This window comes from Ascidiella aspersa, chromosome 2 (genome assembly GCF_963924565.1).
Source record: "Ascidiella aspersa chromosome 2, kaAscAspe10.2, whole genome shotgun sequence".
Classification (NCBI taxonomy): Eukaryota; Metazoa; Chordata; class Ascidiacea; order Phlebobranchia; family Ascidiidae; genus Ascidiella; species Ascidiella aspersa.
Genome location: NC_139448.1, coordinates 24064386 through 24084884, shown reverse-complemented (window position 1 = coordinate 24084884; position 20499 = coordinate 24064386). Strand labels below are relative to the sequence as shown.

General features: G+C 35.4%; 1 protein-coding gene across 1 annotated transcript; it reads left to right on the top strand.

The window, feature by feature from the left end:
- Window positions 1–572: 572 nt before the first annotated feature.
- LOC146164410 (isopentenyl-diphosphate Delta-isomerase 1-like) lies at window positions 573–3638 on the top strand. The gene is made up of 5 exons (XM_083382092.1): window positions 573–703; window positions 926–1115; window positions 1709–1839; window positions 1997–2140; window positions 3125–3638. Exons 1-5 carry the CDS (start codon window positions 578–580, stop codon window positions 3296–3298), a joined length of 765 nt encoding a protein of 254 aa, XP_083238218.1. The 5' UTR covers window positions 573–577; the 3' UTR covers window positions 3299–3638.
- The last annotated feature ends 16861 nt before the right edge of the window (window positions 3639–20499 follow it).

Below are 20499 nucleotides of genomic sequence, written 5' to 3'. Positions count from 1 at the left end.
CAAATTTGACTAAAGTATAGAAAGAGGCTATTCAACCGAACACCAGTAGTTTAATCAACATATAATTCTTAACGAGTGTAGTATAAAAGAGCGATCCTGTCAATTAGGCCCTTCCTAAAGGCTATTTACCTGGCTAATAGAGTAATTTAAATTGATTCAAAAAATATCATTAAGATTATGCAAAACTCTGAAAAAATAAATCTAATACTACCACCTTCAAAATGCTAACCCGAACCCGAATCCAAATCGATTAATGTATAGGTACAAATGTAAATGAGCGATCCAGTCAAATAGCCACCTCCAAACTTAATGTCAATTAGTTGAAGTAAATAACCTAAGTTTGAGTTTGATCATTTATTGAATTGGCTTAATTCGAGTTATTTGAATAAAGCAGTGATTTTATTTTTACTTGCCAAGTCATTGGCTTCAAGGTAACATTCTTAAAAGTGAAAATATTTACAACACAATTTACTGTCCTATTTTAGTAAATATATAATAATTTACTGTCTATCAGAACCTATTTAAAGTTTTGCATCAATATTATTATTACATTTTTACTTTTTTACAGTTGTACAGCATGATAAAAATATTAACAAGAAATCTTAGTCTTGTTGTGGAAACTTCAAAGTGTGCATTTTCTACACACCAAACATGTTTGGCAAAGAAGCCATCATTTAATTTTTCCGGTTATGATTCAACCCAGGTTTATCACAATATTTTTTTGGCAATACTATAAATACTAAAGCATAATTTCTCCAATGCAATATTTTGAACTCTTAGTCTATTACACCCACATAAAATCTTTTTCATAAAAAAATATATTTGCAAAGTAGAATTGGATGTTCATTTGTAATGTAAAAAAAAAGTGTGGTGTATTTTCATAAATAATTGCTAACCCTAATTTTTGTTTTGCTTTAACAATTAGATTGAACTTCTAAAAGAGGAATGCATAGAAGTTAATAATAAAGATCAAGTTGTTGGTTCAAGGTCAAAAATGGATTGTCACCTTCTTGAGCTTGGACCACCTCTTCATAGAGCTTTTAGTCTTTTTATCTTTAATTCAAAACATGAACTCTTAATGCAGAAACGTGCAAATTCCAAGATAACGTTTCCAGGTAAACAAATGGGTTAAGTTATTTACTTCAAATATAAAGAACCCTTATTTTATAATTTTGTTAAAATCATTTGTCTTACATATCTAAATTGAGAATTTATTTACCCTTTTTAGTTATTTGTATATAACTTTTTGTTATAGTACCTGTGGACCTTAAAATAATTTTTATATACATGTTCTTCATGTTTAATTGTTTAAGCAACAATTTAGCAACAACCCAATGTATTATTTAAAATAACCATGGTATACATAAATTTATTGGAATAAATACTAGGGATGTCAGAAAGGTATTGCGATCTGATACCCAATGACATGATTATAATGCTCAAGCAAGAAAAATAGATTAAACTGAACTGTCACTTTTTGAGGTATTTTTAGATAAATTTACTATTTTGGATAAATTAGCCTTTCAAGGTAGAAATTCATGTGTTGGAACACAGACCACAGATGAAATCCCTGTATCAATTTTGTATCAGACAGGCACCAATATCATCCCAAGTATCAGACTAATCTCAATTTGGCAACACATGACATTGGGTATCGACTGCCAGTCAAAAAATATCTGACATCCCTAAAGAATACAATTTGTAACAGGTTATTTTACAAATACTTGCTGTAGTCATCCACTATTTACTCAACATGAGATGTTTGCTGATAATGCTGTTGGCGTGAAGCGAGCTGCACAAAGAAGAACAAACTACGAGTTAGGTGTACCAGAGGATCAGGTAAAATATATTTTTCATATTGAAAAAAAATACCCTTGTGTGTTGGCATAGTAAAATAACATTTACCTGCTTAAACCTTTGCAGAATTTATTAGATATTTCTGTATAGTATATCACATTAATAAAAGTAAAGGAGCATATATTTTTTTACAATTTAGTTACCGGTATCTGAGATTGATTACATAACCAGAATACATTACAAAGCTGCATGTGGCAAGACTTGGGGTGAGCATGAAATTGACTATGTGCTGATTTCCCAACAAGATGTTGAACTAAATGTCAATGAAAATGAAGTTTCCCAGGTGAATAGTTACTTCTAGTTCTATCAAGGTTTGTTCTAATATTGCTGCTGTTTATCTATAACTCGCAAAAATTATAAAAAAAAGATAAATAGACCACATGTTGTATTTCCGTTTAGTTTAGCAATCTCGTTTCTATAAAACTAAAGGGTCCTTTAAAATGTAAAAAAATATTTTCTTATGTTTTCATACCAATCGTGTTTGGTAAAACAATAAACCGAGGCAATGGTAGCAGTTAACAAAGGTACTTTGGCCAGGGTTTATTCTGAAGGGGCCATCCCAAAAGTACATGTTTTTTTGCTTTTAGGTAGGTAAATTTAAAAGAATTTCTGAGTAGTCGAGAACTTGTTCTGCTTTGTAAGATTTTAAACTTGTTGCGAGAATAATCTTTGTAGCACAACTGTATTTTTATTTTAGCCCTTCGTGTGAATATCTTTCTCATAAGGCCATTGTATTGTAACTGTAGGTAACAACTTTAGGGTAACTTTTTCGACGTTTCTGTACAGCTATACAGCTGTGACGCGATCGCCTTAAAGCTACTTGCTCAAACAAAGATGATATTGCATGTAACAATGTGCGAATAAGGATTTTGTGTGTCACACGCCTTTTTTTTAAATGAAATGTTTTGTCAATTTAAAGTAAATAAACGCAATTTTTTATCAAACGCTCTGCCGCCTTCGCCTTAGATGTTTTCAAACCTAATTTTAGTTGCTCATTTACGTACGAGATTGACGAAAATCGAAAGTTTTTAACTTGTTTCATGACGGCATGTTATGACGTCGCGTTGTGATGACATCTTATTTTAATCTTCTTCCAAACAGAAATCCTAGATCCGCCTCTAACTGTGGCTATTTCGGTATTAATTTTTTGGAAACGCTGTTTCTATTGATAACACCAATCGTTCTGTGGTATGTGACAAATTACTATATGTCGCCAATTCCTATCAAGTCTTTTATGCGGCGCAACAACGTCTGCTTTGTTTCGCAGGTTGAGTGGGTGCCATTGACAGAGTTTGATAACTTTTTACAAGAGTGCAAAGAAAGCAATGTGCCTCTTACGCCGTGGTTTCTTCTCATTGCACGAACTCACTTATTAGAATGGTGGAAAAACTTGGATAACATACATCGCTATTATGATCACAAAACGATTTATTCTTATTAGGCCACAAAAAAAATCCAAACATTATGGTGTTGAGAAGCGTATTGTACCCGTGTTTTAAAGTGGACATTTTCGCTAACGCTCCAAGTGAAAAATAGGTCTGCTGCAAGAATACCTTTCATAGAAGTGAATGCTAGGCATCGCGCAATAATCTTCCAGCAAACGACTTTTTGGTTTACTTTCTTTTTATCTGTTTTTATCTTATTTATTGTGTCATATATATAAGAAACACCCTGATTTGCCCAGGTTTATTAGGGTATTTAACTGTTTTAATGCTATGTATTTTGTATAACTTGAAATGATGCTTTTTTAATGTTGTTTTCTCTGTAATATATATTAAACACACCCATCGGTTTCCACTTTAAATTTCATTATATGGAAAAGGTAGAACGGGCTTTAAAATCACGTTAAAAGCGTAGAACATGACCGTAGAGCAGACCACTCATAGGGGTGTCATACCTAATTCATTTAACCATGTAATTCTGTACTGCGCATGCACACGTCGGACTAGGGACTCTGGTAGTATTTCGTGGTCTTACTCGAGGCCGACTCCAGCAAAACAAACCGACTTCGTCGAGTCCAACTCCGCCGCCCTGCACACATCGACACAAAAATACCAGTTTACTGGGAAATATAAGCACCTAAAATTTAATTAGTTCGGAGGTTGTAGTGTTTTTTGGCAATGACAAAACATAACATGTCCACATGAATAATAAAATCTCCTAAAGTTATCGAATGAATGCTTGCAGACAGACTTGGACAAGTAGATTTATTGTAGCTTTTTAAAATTAGATTAGAATTAAAATTAGAGCATTTCATTTTTTTCCAAATTAGATTAGAATTAGATCATTTTGAGTTTTCTGAAATTAGATTATTTAGAATTACCGAATTCGTAACAAACTGAATTTGAACTAGAATTACATTTGATTATTCACAATCACTTACATTTAATTTGAGAAGTAGGCCTATTTTAATAAGAATGTGAATGACAAATATGTGTGTGCTAAGTTTTAAAAGCCTTTTAGCATAGCATAGCATATGCTTTTTAGACTGTTAAAACTACGTTTTAATTAGAATAGAACCAGGATTAGAGCACACAAGCAATTCACGAATAAGATTAGAATTAGTCGCATTTTGCTCTAAATTCATTGAATTAGAAAACTAGAATTATCTAGTTTTCCAAGTCTGCTTGCAGAAACCCTTTGTTTTAAATAGCAGTGGACTTATTACTTTCAATCGCAAATCTATGGAACGCCGTTTATATAAGCCAAAACAACTATTTCGTTTATATCAGGGGTTTTCAACCTTTTTTTGCTCATGGCCCACTAAATTAGTAAAAAAAGGCGTTGGCCCATTAACGCTTAATGAAAAACACCCAAGTTTCAACAACAAAATAAATTAATAAATCTTGTACATTATTTCAAATGTGTTACGTCGCCCGATACTTTATGGCGTGGCTTGGGACCGCCCAGCCGAGTAGCTGAATATATAAAGCGGGGCAGCAAATATCATGGGCAGCCAATAGAAAAAGGAGCAGTTTAATGAAATGCAAATTTTATGTAATACTTTGCTTAATGTTCTGATTTGCGGTTTTACAGACTTTCTGAAGCCAGTCAAAGTCCTTAAAATTATACTCCCTTGCAATAGCTGACAAAAAACGGAGGGCTTTTAATAGCATTTCGAAAATGAAACTGGACATTGGTGCTTTGTATTTTGAAGCTTCCGATATTTTTCGAAACAAAACCCAAGACTATCACAAAATGCCAATAATATATTTACAATGATATTATATTGTTTTCGAGCGCATGGTTAATCTCGAGCGCATGGTTAAGCAATTGTTGTATTTTTATATTTCTGGCAGTTCCTGTTGGTTAAGTCAGTACCGGTATTCTATTTATGACGATAGAAGGTAACATCGGTTTTAAAAAAGTTGTAATTATTATTGAAGTTGCTACATTTGGGCAACCTTCCCGACATCCGTACCACACACGTTGGGTGGCGAGAAATCTAACACTATGTAAAAAGAAATAAATTCACCAACATAACATTAGGTATTTATTTGTCGGACTCTTAAGTGTTCATAATGACCTGATATCTGATATCGCTGTATGCAAAGCTCTGTGGCCCACTGAAAACAACGTATGGCCCATAGGTTGAAAACCTCTGGTTTAGGCTATCTGAACAATTGCCTTTGTCCGATTTAGCTTAAATCGAAGTGCAATTTTATCCGATTTAAGTTTAAGTTGAACAGTATAAAATTTTAAATCGGAATGTAATTCTGTCTGGTTCGGGTTAAATCAGAAAATAATTTGTCCATCTAATTTAAATCGGAAAGAAATATAGATTCCGATATCACACAACGCTAGAGTAGTAGTGGTTTATCGGGCATATAAAAATTAGTACATTTCCTGTTACCGGTATGGCTAAAGCTTTCTGGAAGCTGTTTTGTGTTTATAGGCACATTTTTGTTGCTGAGGTGTCATTAGAAGTTTTTTTTTTTTATAATTTTCGTCATATCCACTGTGGTTTGAGATGAAATTGGTACGGTATGTCTGCACGACCGAATTAAGGTTTTCATGGACCTGGGGCTGTAGGGCATTCACAGGCCTATTGTTTTTTTTTTATTATGCGTATTGTTCCAACCAGAATTAACATGAAATAAGATTTTTGATTCACTTATCAAACAGATTCATTTGGCATTTTTTCTAGCCTTAGATGAATCAAAGCCGTTAAAAACTTTAAAGCTGTCTATTTTATTTTAAAATCTCGAGTATAGAGCTAAGGAATGCAACCTATTTTGGTACACAGACGAACGCATTTAGTTTAGTCTCTTTTAAGGACTGAAAATACGTGTTCGCCTGAGCAATTAGTAATAATCAGACAAAGATGCATCAATAATACAACAGATACGTTAGAAAACGATTACATGTGACATGTCTGTGATCGACTGTTGTGGTACTGCTCATAAATGCTACAAAACAAATTCAATAGCCGCCTCGATAGGCTAATATCTTCAAAATCCAATTTTTGAACGTAGTCTCTTTCTATAGAAAGAATCGATAGAGCTGATAGCCGATCATCATTCATGGTGAGAACGTAAATACGACTTTATCCTCTTGAGCTTTGAGAAACTCCTCTCACAGCTCGCAATCCAAACACCAATGGTAAGATCAAAGTTTCAGACACAAGCATAAATATGGTGTCGAATCAAGTAGGTGTGATTTAGCTAACCACTGTAAAACATCAAACGCTGTTGCATTACGATCAAACGTGGTTTCGCTGCTTTGCACCACAGCTAACTCCCACTTCACCTCGTCGTCATAAGTGCTTTTAAAAGCGTTGGTGAATCCATTGTGACTTTCGGGTTGCGGCAGCGCGTAAGGATTTAAAAATCCAAACATATCATTCAAGTGGTGTATGCCGGAAAACCTAGTTTCAGCTTCAAGTTTAAATCAGTCCAAAGGTTGAAACATGCATCGTCTTACTTCTCCAACAACACTAAAGGCCAGCATATTCTGCGAACTCTCCAATCTTCAATTGGAATCTCTAGCACTGTGCATTTTTTGATCGCTGCATCCACAGAACGTTTAACTGATTATCTTGTTCTTCCACTAAAAAGTTGACAAACGCTCTCATCTTGTTAGAGCATTGCGCTAACAGCAGTCCTTTTTGCTGCAAGTAAGTTTGAGTATCATGAGATTCTCGCAGGATTACTTTCCAAAAACATAAGAAGGAAAAGAAAGAAAAATTCTGGCTTTTGGAATACTATGAATCGCTTTTAGAATGCTATGAGCGTCACCTCGTGTATTAAGAATATTTTTGTCTAGTTCCTCTACAGCAGGGGTGTTTAAATAATTTCTGTAATGATCCACCACAGTTTATTTAAATTTACCCTACAACATATTTATAAGTTTGTAAAAAAAGTGCTACAGCTGCAAGATATGTTTCAGTGAGAAAAATGATGAGATGGTTTAGACCAGGGGTCGGCAACCTTTTTCTAGTCGCGGGCCTAAACCAAACTCAAAAAAGCCGCACAAAATGCTAACTAAGAATTGTGTTTTTGAAATTTTAGAACAACTGTAAATCAGGCGGGCCTCGTTTTTTTTTTGCATTAAAAAACGTGTTTAATCACATTTAAGGCAGGGAAGTGTTGGCGCAAAGCGCCCAAAAATACGTTTGTTTGGTTTAAAATTCGAGTCCACACATCGTCATCCATACTCCTAATAAAAAGTGTAATAAAAGTACTTTGAAGAAACGCGACAGCTTTAATAGTTAATCTAGTTTAGTGCTTGTTAATGTTTCTAAGTCAGGGCACGCGATTTTGTTTTTTTGGTACAGCGGCATTTCTTTGAAATTTCTTGCAATTTTTATTACATTGCCGAAAATAAAAAATATACATGTCCAATATTTTTGAATACGTTTTCCATTTGTCCGCGACGCACTTGGCAGCTTTCCACGGCACAACGGTAACAAGGCGCTAATCTAGCTCAATAAAGAGCATCAAACCGTAAAAGAACCGGACGTAGAAAGGTCATTCGCGCGAAGCGCTAAATTTTTTTGCACTTACGTGTTAAAATAGTCAAAAAGTATTTGAAATGGACTCGTATCTATAGTTTGTCAAAGAGGCGGCGGGCTTGATTTTTTACAAAATTCATCAACACTGACAATTGGTGTCCACATGAAAATACCGTAGAAAGTTTTTTTTTTCAAGACTACATTAGAATCTCCGCACAAAAAGTTGAAAGATCCGGATCTGAAACCGGATCGAGATCCACCATTTGAACACCACGCCGCTATAGAACATCCATAATCTCATCAAACCCTGCGTGAAGGGCCTTTACAGCAGCGTGATGTGCGCTCTATCGCGTAACAATCACTCGCTTCAGTGCGATTGGCGCATGCTTTAAAGGACATCCCATCTATGAGTAGAGCAGCAAAAAATCTGTCGCTTAATTGCGACGATCCGACGGCATGAACACCTACAAGATTCAGTGTGTGATTTCCACACGGTACGAATCAACAGGACTCAAAACCAAAACGTGTGATATGTGCACGGTTCAGTGCCCATTTGAAGGTGCACATTGTGCGCACATTGTGCGCACATTGTCCACGTGCGATATATAACCAAATGTGCACTAAATCTGCATCTAATGTGCACCTTGCGTGAATTTGATGTGCTCTTAATGTGCATGTGCGCCGAAAGTGGTTAAAAAGGTTCACACTTAGTGTTCCTTGATCACTTTTTCCATCGATTGTGATGGTAAGGCGGTATTTGTCCGAAAAACGATCTCCGTGGAAAAGGACCGCGCAGTTCTCACCCGATTTTTCGTTACTTAAAATTGTATGAGTAATTCTGCAATACATATTTACAAACACGAAAGGCCATATTTTAATGTAAAATCACAATGCTATGGCATGCCACGTCAGGTAATGTCACTTACAGGGCTGTTAAACGAGCATTGATTGCTCGAAGTGTTTGACGAAAATTTCTCAGTTATTATTTATTTCTCTGTTATCTAACAATATATATTTTTTTATGTTTCTGTAGCATTTTTCTACGTTCGTCTTTAATTTCTCTTCAGTGTAATTGATTTTTAATATTTTTATTTCGATAGCTTTTTATTTTTTGTTCAGCTTTAATTTATTTTTACTATAATTCCATTTTCCTTTATCATTTGAGGTTATATTTAATTTTTTTCTGTCGCATTTTCATAATACCTATCTATCGATAGTATTTCGTTTATAATCTTGCTTAAAGTTTTTCGGAAATATTGCTGCTGCAGTTTAGGTTGCGCTTTTCGTTTAAAATTTTTGTATTCAACCATTTCCTTTTTCTATATTACGATTGGTTTACGCCCTGTAGTGAGTATTTTTTTTGTTCCCTTAATTGTTTTTGTGCTATATGCGTGCCGTGACGCTTTCAATTTTCTGGTTTTGTTAAAGTTTTTTTAAATTTACGGAATTATAGCCTGACTTAACGTTATACAATCACTCATTTTAAATATATTTCATATGAAAATGCTTGTATTTTTTTAAATGCAGTGAATCAGAGAGGTCGATCGAGCCACTAATTACGAAAGTTATTTTCAGGAGTCATTGATCATTTAAAAAACAAACAATCTAAGCAGACGTATCGCTATTCAATGTTCAACTAATTCTAACAATTTTTTTTCTAAGTTAACCAGATTAAAATGCAATATTGCAGTTGAATTAGTTTAAAAATGGTCAAACATAGATCTTTAAATACAAGAAGTGTTGCCTTACGTTTTAAAGGTCCTATCAACATGCAATTGGGTAGGGGTGCCTAAAACGTGAAATTTTATTCCGATAACCAATATCGTGAACAAAAAGTATCACAATTTTGGTTCGTGCACATATGACAAGTGCACATAGTGCGCACAATGTGCACCTTCGAATGCACATTGTGTTCATTGTGCGCACAATGTGCACATTTTGGTTTTGAGCCCGTCTCGTACAAATAGTGCTTTTGGATTTACGTTTTTGATTTTTTGCTGAACTCCAGTATAAATTCCCGACATAGTAGATGCGTTGTCGTAGCCTTGTCCCCTACAAATCATCACGTTCAGTTCAAGTTCATCTAGAATAGATTGAGAAATTTCAGCTGCCGTTTTTCCGCTCAACGGAAAGAAATTCAAAAACGATTCCTTCAGTTGGGCAATACTGGTTTTGATTGTTACATATCTGACTAAAGAGTCATTTGATCAGTATGTGATATGTCCGGAGTACTGTCGCACATAATAGCAATATATTTAGCTTCGCGCACCTCTTCAAGAACGATGCTTTTGACCTTTTTACTGAGAAGCAAAATAAGCTCATTTTGAATAGTGGAAGAAAGATTAGTAGTTCATCGTTTAGAAAATACGAATATCAGAAATGTGTTTGCACAGTACGGGACTATATTTTGCCAGAAGCTTCACGGTCTCTAAAAAATTCCCTTGGTTGTTGGATTCAAAAGCTTCACAATGTCCCTAGAAAAAAAAACGTTCTTCATCCATATGTTTCTGCATGTTCTTGTCATTTTCCATGCATTCTTTGTGGATTTTGGAATTCTCATGCTCAAATATGCGTGGATTTAAATGCCAAAAATTATTGAAACATTTTGTGATAAATAAAGCACAGCCAGTAAAGTGGAACAACTTACAACAATAACAATAGGCCTACACAATCCAGATTCCTTTTTGAATATAATAACCAACTTCTCAAAATTCTGTCACCGTTTTTGAATATTTTATAGAACCATTCTTTGGAAACACTTCTTTGCTCAAGCTTAGTGCTATCTCCAACTTTAATTATTCTGCTGCTGGAAGCAAATGGGCTATTGTTTTGATACTTTTCTGGTCCTGCTTTGACTAGCTTAACTCTCAAATGGTGATCTCTAAATTCAGGCCAATGGCCACATCATTGGGCAAACTGTTGACTACTGCAACTGCGTCGTCGTTATTTTCACCTTCGTCTCTATATATAACTGGCAATGCATAAATTGATTTCATTGGTATTACTTTTGATAGACCCTGTTTCTTGCGTTTCTGCTGGTAAGCTGATCTTTTCAGTATCTCTCTGGAGATCAGCGTTTTCATTTGAATCGTTCTCTGGTAATGTTAAAGAAACATTTGAACCAGAAGAGGTTTCAAATTTTAGCATAGCTCCCTCGTGCTTTTTAATTCTGCTTCTCTTGCTTTCTTCTTCTTTTTAAAAAAAGCTCCACTCTCTTTGACATGTTTCATTTTCGCAAGAAGCAACTCGATCTTTTTAGCTGTTGTTCTATCCTTAAATAATTTTCTTGTTTTACTTTATCTTTGCATTACTTTATTTCTCGTGCTGTTTGCACTGTGCAGCCTCATTTTGCCGCCCCTTGCAGCTTGTCGCCCCTGGCGCAGAGCCAGAACCGCCAAGTGGCTGCTACGCCACTGAACATCGGTTGGTCCTATTAAATTGTTAGCGGTGGGCCTATTTTTTTGGTGGGCCAAAGAGCAGAATAGTATAGTAACGCAAAAACTTTTTTGACTCAAGTTATACCAGTAATAATGGACTATACCTTCAGTTTTACTCCGTTTAGTTACCTGAAAAGTCCAACTGTTTCCGATAAACTTTCGCCTTTACACGAACTTTAGTAGCAAACACATAATTTTAATGTAGCCTACTAACCTTATAGGCTATAAATATCACCCGAACACATTTTATGCTCTCCCCGGTTTGTGCAAAATCAAATCCTCACGATTTTTGGTCACAAACGTTTTTTTGACGATAGTCACTGTTCAACAAACAAATATTGACGCTGACAACTTTCGTTAACGAGAAAAGATAGGGATCATCCGTTTTGCCCCTGGTTTCCCCTACTCTAACACAGGGCTGCGGAGTAGGAGTCGGACTCGGGACTCGAGGAGTCGGTTTGTTTTTGCAGGAGTCGGACTCGGGACTCGGAACTCGAGTAAGACCTTGTAAAACTACCCGAGTCCGACATGCGCATGCGCAGTACCGAATTTTAAGACTAATATGGCCGCCAAATGGAAATTGTAAAGATGGAATATTATATGGCGGAATGTTTCCAACCATGTATTGTGAGTGAATGAATTATACGACACCTCTATAAGCGGATTGCTGATTATCCACGTTATTTTAGTTACGTAAATTAGTGAAATACAGGCAGTAGAGTCCGGGCCGGACTCGGGACTCGACAAAATCGCACATTTGACCGGAGTCGGACCCGGGACTCGGGAGTCGGACTCGAATTTTGTTTTTGGCCGGAGTCGGACTCGGTTTATTTTTAACCGACTCCGCAGCCCTGCTCTAACAGCTCACAAACCAAAAACAAACAAGTCATATTCAAACGTCCTTGAAGTGCTAATATCAAACAATGTACATTTTTTATCTGTGCTCAGTGCGTCACTTCACCCTCTAAATCTAAATTAGATTTTGCCTTTTAAAACAAACATAGTCGCAATTTTTTCGCGTTTTGCGCGACGGGTTTGTGGTCTTCTCTAAATTCCAATTAAATTCCACATTTTCGCACAACTCTAAACATAATGACAAGTTCGTTAGCCCATTTGTTTTATACAGCCAGAGTATGGCGTCATATTGCGTGCCGGCCCGCCACAACATTCTAGGTTTCTCATGCGGCCCACGGCTAAAAATAATTGCCCACCTCTGGACTTTAGTCTGTCGAACACTTTTACTATATAGGTAAGCCGTTATCGTTGATCAAACAACCACTTCAGAAGGGCTACACCACAGTAGTTGTACACGTATGACGTATGTGTGTAAAACTTTCATGACTTTCTACCAATTGTATAAATATCTATTTTCTGTTCTTCATTAAAAGCTGTTATATTAACTAAAATAAAAACCAAGGTTCTTAAAATTGTTGAGAATAAAGTAAGTTAAACTTATGCAAGACAGTGAAAAATATACAAAAGTCTAACTTTGCTTTTTGCTATCTTGTTTGTTTTTACAGAATTCAATTTTTGTATGCGTCTTTGGCATTTGGCATAAACTCCAGTCGTTTGACGTTTTGGCGGCAGCATATGAGGCCTAATCATTTTACTTAAAAATGTTAAACGAACCACCAAATATTCTTGGCCTGAATTTGGCAAATAAATTTGTCATATTTTATCCTGTTACTTTTGCTGCATAAGCGAAATCTTGTCCCAAAAGAAGCAATAAGCTTTTTAAAAGTAAAAAAACACGATAAAATGTTGTTCGCCTCATAAACGTGTTGGTACCTGTGGAAAATAGGCACTATACCTGTTTCACTAATCTTGTAACAAACGTTGTAGCCCATCCAATTTTGTGATTTCTTGCTTATTGAGAAACAAAGGCTGGTGTTATGTCACAACTACCGCGGCTTCCTTTTGTTTTTAAAATCCAAGCATATAACCAGAAGTTTTAAAATGATAGTTTTTGTTGTTGAGGCAGCACGCTTGTTATCGTTCTACTTAAGGTTGTGATTATCAGGTAAGATAAATTCTTAAAGTTCAAGTAACTTTTTAGACGGTTTAAATTGAGATGACTATTAATATGACAGTATTTCATCTCATTTATCAAGTAAGCATGGTGTCAAATTTTCAGGTTGATGCTTGGTATTGAGAAACCAGTAATTTAACGCTTTAGGACTAAATAAAATGTTTCGCAGGTTGTGAAACTCCTTTCACCAGGCATACTTTTACGAACACTGTGTAGCCTTTTAAAAGTTTTAGAAAGGCTATTATTCTTGAAATTAATATTACGCAAAACTGGGCGCCGGTCTAGAATCCTACCACATTTTCGTCTGGGGGTTTATGTCTCTAACAAATTTTGGTTACCGTGAGTGTTAGCGTTTTAGTTCGGGTGGGTCAAGTCTTATTATTATATTAATTCCAACATATTTATGCCTTTTCTTGTGATTTTAACTTTGACAACTCGTTTCGTTACTGTTAAAATAAATGTAGGATTCTAGACAAACGACCAAAATTGCACTTCTAGAACATAAAATCCTGTTTTTTTATCTTGAGTTAAAATAAATATTCGAACAATCAATTAGCGAAAATCAGGGTAAAATAATATATTTATTTTATCTGCAAGTGTAGGAAGATGTCAGCGGGTTAGTGCCTCAGGTGTGATAAAATTATACGCTATAAAAGCTAGTAAGTTGTGTTTCACCTAAGAAAGGGAATTCGCCTATATTTTGGACTTATTAAACTGAATTAGGGTCAATGTTTTATTCTTGTGGTGTTCGGTTGTTAAATTTTTTTTTAAAATGTCAAAAATTTTACTAAGACGATGACTGGGGTTAAGTAGATTTGTAAGTAAACCGATTTAAAAATGTATGTTTGCAGTGCTCGTGCATATAGAGTTGAAAAAAAAACAAGCATAGGTAAAAACGAACGAAATTTGATAAACTATTGTTTCGCTCTTATATTACTAGTTTGCACTTGGTCTGGGGTGTGCGATAATGTTTTTACACATCTGAGTACTGGAATCCTACCACAATTCAACCTTTTTTTCGAAAATTTGGTATGAATTTTAGCAATACAGGTGCGCTGGTCTAGAGTCCTACTACAGTGTTGAAACAATTATTAAAGCAACGCACAATATTTGGGTTAGGGGATCGGTGAGTGTTGGTCAAGTATTATTATTTAATAACATTGCTTAACCTACCGAAACACTAACCGCACCCATATCCAAATAATTTTCGTTTTGGTAGGATTCTAGATCAGTGCTAGTAAGGTTTAATTTTTTAAAGCTACAAAACAAGTTTGTCAAAAACCAAGCACTAAATTGCACCCTAAATCGAATAATGTTAGCAATATAAACCCCAGAAAGAAAATGTGGTAGGATTGTAGACCAGTGTTGGGTTTCTAACAAGCAATAATGTTACACAGCCTAAAATTTTTGCTAAAAGTATTATCTTTTTAAAAGCATATTTTAAGAAACCCAAATCTATGCATTGTAGGTTGCATGTAGGATGTAATAGAACATAAATTATAAGTAATTAAGTGTTAACAGCTATGTACTGTTCAAATACTGATTAGATTCTTTTTAAGTAAAATCTTTAATTATGAATGTGCAAAACCACACTCAAATTCAAATATTTTGATTTATAATTATTACTAAGAAAAATGTTTTAAATTGTTTAGAAAGTGTTACCCTTTTCATGGTGTATTTTTTATGTTATGTGTATAACTATGAATATACTATGTAAACACATGTCTACAATTGCTTTTAATCCTGTTTTTTTATCTATTGTCATGAGACAAGTTGAAAAATTACTTATAATTGTTTTTTTCGAAAAAAAAAAAAAATTGATTAAAAAATGTAATAATTCCAACACTTATAATGGTTAACATGAATCTGCTAAACATGTCCAATGTGTTTGCAGTAGTGATATCTTGCCCTACGATAAATAAGGGCTTAATGAGCCATTTAGGTGCCAAAAAGTAGTTTTACTATTGTTTAAAAATAGTCAGGTTGATTACTGTGTGAGCTTACCAATTGACTAGCACATATTTCTGGCAAAAAGTCACTGTACATTTCCTGCCAAGTATGAAAAAAACCTGGTTCTAATATACTATTTATACATTTGAAAGGATACTTACTTCAAAATATAGCAGAAATGGATTCAATTGCATTTAGACCTATATCGAAGATCGCTTGGTAATTTTATATATATATATAGGGTTACTTGTTGTTTTGCATGAATGATTTACCACTACTGGTTCGTTTTTAGTTTGACATATGGTGCTAAAAACTACAAGGATGTACTGTCCTTATTTAGAGTTCCATAGGTCACTTTCATTGGTAACTTCTCACTCATTCACTTGTAAAAGTTTAGCGATGTACTTCAGCCGCGTTGCAGTAGTCTCTTCATAGCTGGTTGTTGGCGTTTTTAGTGTTTTTCCAATGTAATAAGTATCTTGAATGAATGAAATCTGACTATACGGCCATTCGATGCCGTAAAATGCGTAATAACGCGTTGAACGAAAGCTAATAAAGTCAATTAAAGAATGCTAATACCGGCCATGATAGCACTTGCATCCAACAAATAAAATCGACAGGCGTTCTGAATTTTTATTTGGAGATTGGCAATTAACAATGATTTTTTCTAAAATGAAAAAAATACCTAATCATTAAATTTTCGCGTAATACGACCTAAGATATTGAATTAAAAATAAAATTGCATTGTATTGCGCTTGTAACTAAAGTTTTGTATTTATACGTTTTTGGCAGTGTTTTGGACTACGACTTATGCATGCAACGCAAAGATCATCAAATAGTTGTTGTGTATCCTGGAGCATGTGTAGTCAAGTGGTAATTGCTGTCCTGTCAAACTAGGGATATGTACCGTGCCGTCAATGGGTTGGGTCCAAGGAGGTAGAGAATGGTGGCTAAGAACTTGAGTTAAAGCTTTGAAGATAGGCTGATCTATTTTTTAACTTTTCGACGCCATCTATGAAAAAATTCTGCTGACGGCCATGAGAAAAATAAATACTATCAATGCGGCCGTCAACAGCTGAAAGGTTGTGGATTTAAGGGTTTAAGGATTCATGCAAAAATATAATAAGGCGAGAAATAAAAAATGTATTATGTGACCTATTACTTTACCCACCTGACCACCATTGTTGGTAGTTACCAATATCTAAATAAAATAGGTGACGTTTTTTGCATGCTTGCTGATCTGATACTTGTGGCCCTGTCGTTCGCTTTAATAATTTATTCAATTTCCTTTGTCATTAACTGATACTGGCTGTTGTTAATCCAAAGTTATGTTTTAGTAGGATTGAGGCAATACTGAAGCGATGACCGTTGTTGGGTGGTATTAGGTAATATTTTTTCGTTTGGTAACTCTAGTGTGACAAAGTCTACTGCAATATTTCATTTTTGTATAGTGATTTTAATGCTTCCATGCTGTCAGTAATCAGTTGGTGTTAATATTGACCTATGCTTTACTTAAAAAAACAGTAAATTTACTGCTGTTTGCGATTTTAGATTCTACTTTTTTACAATTTTATCAAATCCATACACCTAAACTCTAGGCCTAAACTATACTTCTTGCTAGCTTTAAATATAAAAACGCAAACATTGTTCGTTTTTTGCGCGAACTACAAATCTTCTAGAAGTCAATTTTAACCTCCCTTTTCGCTCAAACAATGATAATTTTTCATTGACCGCAGGGAAGCACTGGGGAGGGGGAATGTATTCTAAATAACAATTTCAAAAGAAGATAAATGTAATTCAGGATTGATATTGAATTAATAGTTTCACCCCCCAGCCAGGCTTTTACCAATCAGTACTCGTCCAGACAAAATAACACTATCAACACGGTGTTTGCAATTTTCGTCACATCGAAGCCATTTGCTTTTCCACCAATAATTCACCCCGCCTTTTATATCGGCGCGTATACACGGCAAGCTTGACCGTGATTAACCCAAGTCGTAAAGCAATTCACTTAAAACAAACAAGAATTGTTTCCTATATCTGCATGCAGCAAGCAGATCAACTTTGCCATGCTAATCCATTTTTAGAAAATCTGAGGAGGGATTAAAACGGACAGTTCTAAAGAGCCATCTTTTTACACGATAATTTGGTCACGTTGGCGAAGAGTGTATAATAAGGCATAGCTGTTAGCTTTTTTATCCAATTCAATCGGTCTCTATAAACCACCTAACCTAGTTATTTTTGGTTTCCACGGCGAAACATCGCTTCTCAGAAATTTAAGTCGACCAATCAGATGCTTAGCAAAGAAAATATTTGTTTACCGGCATATTTTATGCCGAGGACCTTTACTATGTTTGATGCGTTGGTCAATGATGCATATTTTTATTTGAATAGAGGGCGCAAGTCATAGGACTATTATCAAAGGGTCATAAAAATATAGAGTTTAGCAACAGTCTTATAAAATTGTGTTCAATAACCGCCCATAGACAAACCCACAAACATTGTCAATAAGCTTCAAGGCCAGTAATTTAAAAGGCAATTGGTAGAATTAAGTCTAAATTGTGGTCACCTGGCGTAATACAAAGACATTTATAACGTTTTTTTACTATTGGCGGCTCTAGTGTTTACTGTGCTAACAAACAAACAGTAGTTTTGTAATAGTTTGCACAAGCACAAGTTTTGAATGTAAAACAGATGAAGTTCTAGATTGGAGGGCGCAGTTTAAGGTGTATTTATTTTAATCACTGTCATAAATGTTCCTAAATAAAATAAATTGTGTTACAATGTTTTGTAACGTTGTTTGTTTTCCGTTAAAAGTTTGTAATGTGTGTTGTCCTGCAACACGTATCAAGAATATTTTGCTTGTTTACTGACGTAATTGTCAAAACGACAACGCAAATCTGATTGAGAGATGCTGCGGTGTGGCCTTTTGGCTATGGTTTGAATAAACCACGGAGTGTTTTAAAACATTGCGCACATACACTGATTTGTTCTGGTGTGTTCAATTCGGCGTGGATCAGATTACTGTGCGAAAACGAAGTTAATCCCAATTAGGTCAGCGCCTACATTACTTCTGTGTCATCGATCACAAAACCTCGTGCGAGCTGTTCTGGAATTACGAAATCCCCCAGTTTGTCAGTCCACGTCTGTTTGCGGCAAAATTGGTAGTTGACCCTTGGCTCTCACGCTAATAACTGCATTGCGATACTATAATCCTAAGTTGCGGCGACAGTGCGCTTGTTGTTGCCAGATCTCTCTGTCAGTCTAAATTATTTATGTTGCGCTACTGCTACTGGTCAATAGCCTGGTTGCTTCACGCGCAAAAACAAAAGGGAGAAAATCGAAAATTTGCTTTGCAATCTTTAGTTGTGCACTTGGAATGAGACTGCTAAGTCAGGCAAAACGCAAACTGGAAGGTAGTTTGTTTACTGACGTGTTGACTTTCCTTTAAGTAAGTTTATATTTAGCAAAAAGCGCTAATATCTAATTTAAGGGGTTTGTCTAGCTTTTATTAGTTGTTTGCGTCACAAGAGACTTACCGCTAAAAATGAAAATGTATTGTTAAATGTGGATTGACTCATAGAATTGTGAATGATGGTTAGTGTTTAAGAAAATTTAGTAAAAATTTCGCGGGTATTCACCCTGTTTATAATCTTTCGTATGGGCATTAGTTATTGTCATCAGTCAAATGGAAGAGTAAAAGTTTACGTTTAAAACAGACAGACACAACTGACGCGTTACCAGACCAAACTTAGGTCAACGCTCAGTAAATGACGCTACAATGCCTTCGCCGGCTAAACTTTACTTAGTTGCGCATCAATGGCCCGCTATGATAAAGGGACTACTTCGTTTCTATGACCACATTTTCGACTTGTACACTTTCAAGCATTAAAGGGTGTTACGTATAATATCGATAATCCAATTCGCAATGTTGCGATAAATGGAATGGATCTGCTAATAAATCACAATTGTTTTGTTTGTTGAATTTTACCATTCCCGATACTATTAGCAGTTTTACAACTTTCAACAGACGTACATAGAGTTCAACCAGAGTAGCATTGACTTCAATACAGCGTCTTACCCCAGTTTGGTTAAGGTCAGATCGATAGGTACCAATCTTCTTGCACGCTCCCCAGAGAGCGAATGCGAGATTTCCTCGCTTTTGAAATTGCTTTACCGTCACACGAGACCGGTCGCTAGTAACGGCCACCGCCACGTTCCTTGCATGCCGATGTACGTTTGCTTCAAGAAGTCAACGTCTGCAAAATTATTCATCCCAATAACGGCTTGTGGGTAGTTGACGTACTTGGATGGTTTTATGATTAGGATTGTGAATGTATCGTCTGTGGTTGAATTCGTTGACAGCCTTGAAGTAAAATAAAGAGAACTGCACTTTGCTAAACAATTGTCGTAAATTTGATCGATCGAATGCTTTTAGGTAATTACTGCAATATGAACGAGTTTTTCAAATTCTCTGTTGGGCACCTTTATACTTATTGGTTCTTTTGTAAGTCAATGGCCGTTCCTGCAACAGTCAGGTTAAGATTTTAACACAGACAAGTTATAAGGTGGGTCGCTGTTGGCAACTGATTTATTCTCTGTTAATCTTACCACGAGACAAACAGACGGTCAGTTGCGAGGGTGAAATAAATTTTGATTTAGTAGTATGCAAGTCTGCCTAAAACTTGTTAACGTCAAACGCGCAAACATCGGATTTATTTTTAGATAAGTGGTACCTTATCGCCGTGCTGTTTTTGCGTAGCTGTAACTGTAGGCCTTTTTTTATATTCGTGTTGAATTTATTTGGTAAACAACCAGACTTTTTTACGTGTGTTGCTATCTAAGGTTATATTAGTTGACAAAACAATCGCCAAATACATATTGCGCCTTTTTGATTTTGTACGTTGAAGTATTGGTGCAATCTATCTGGAAACTTTGTCAATCAGAATTTTGTTCAGACAGAAACAAAGGTTTTAAGGGTGTGATTTTCTTTAAATAGATTTATTGCTTCACTTGACCGCAGATAAAACATCCTAAATTATTTTCTGACAATAAGAAGGGTTGATATGCGCGCGTTCTCCTTTATATTGATCGCAGCGTCTCTGTCAAATTATCATCGATTTTGTACATCCCGCAAAGGCCCTACAACGATATTTTGCCTTTTTCTATTGATTTCTCTGCCTCGCATGTTGCTTTTACAAAGCTACTTTAATTTTGCAAAAGCATATATAGTGGATCAAAGGCAAAAACACAAACCTTGAACTTACTTTTGC

Bases quoted from the DNA above. Each gene is read 5' to 3' on its own strand.
- LOC146164410 (XM_083382092.1), top strand. From the start codon at position 578: ATGATAAAAATATTAACAAGAAATCTTAGTCTTGTTGTGGAAACTTCA. The intron at 1,116-1,708 runs GTAAACAAATGG...AATTTGTAACAG, and splicing joins TTCCAAGATAACGTTTCCAG to GTTATTTTACAAATACTTGC. The intron at 2,141-3,124 runs GTGAATAGTTAC...TTTGTTTCGCAG, and splicing joins ATGAAAATGAAGTTTCCCAG to GTTGAGTGGGTGCCATTGAC.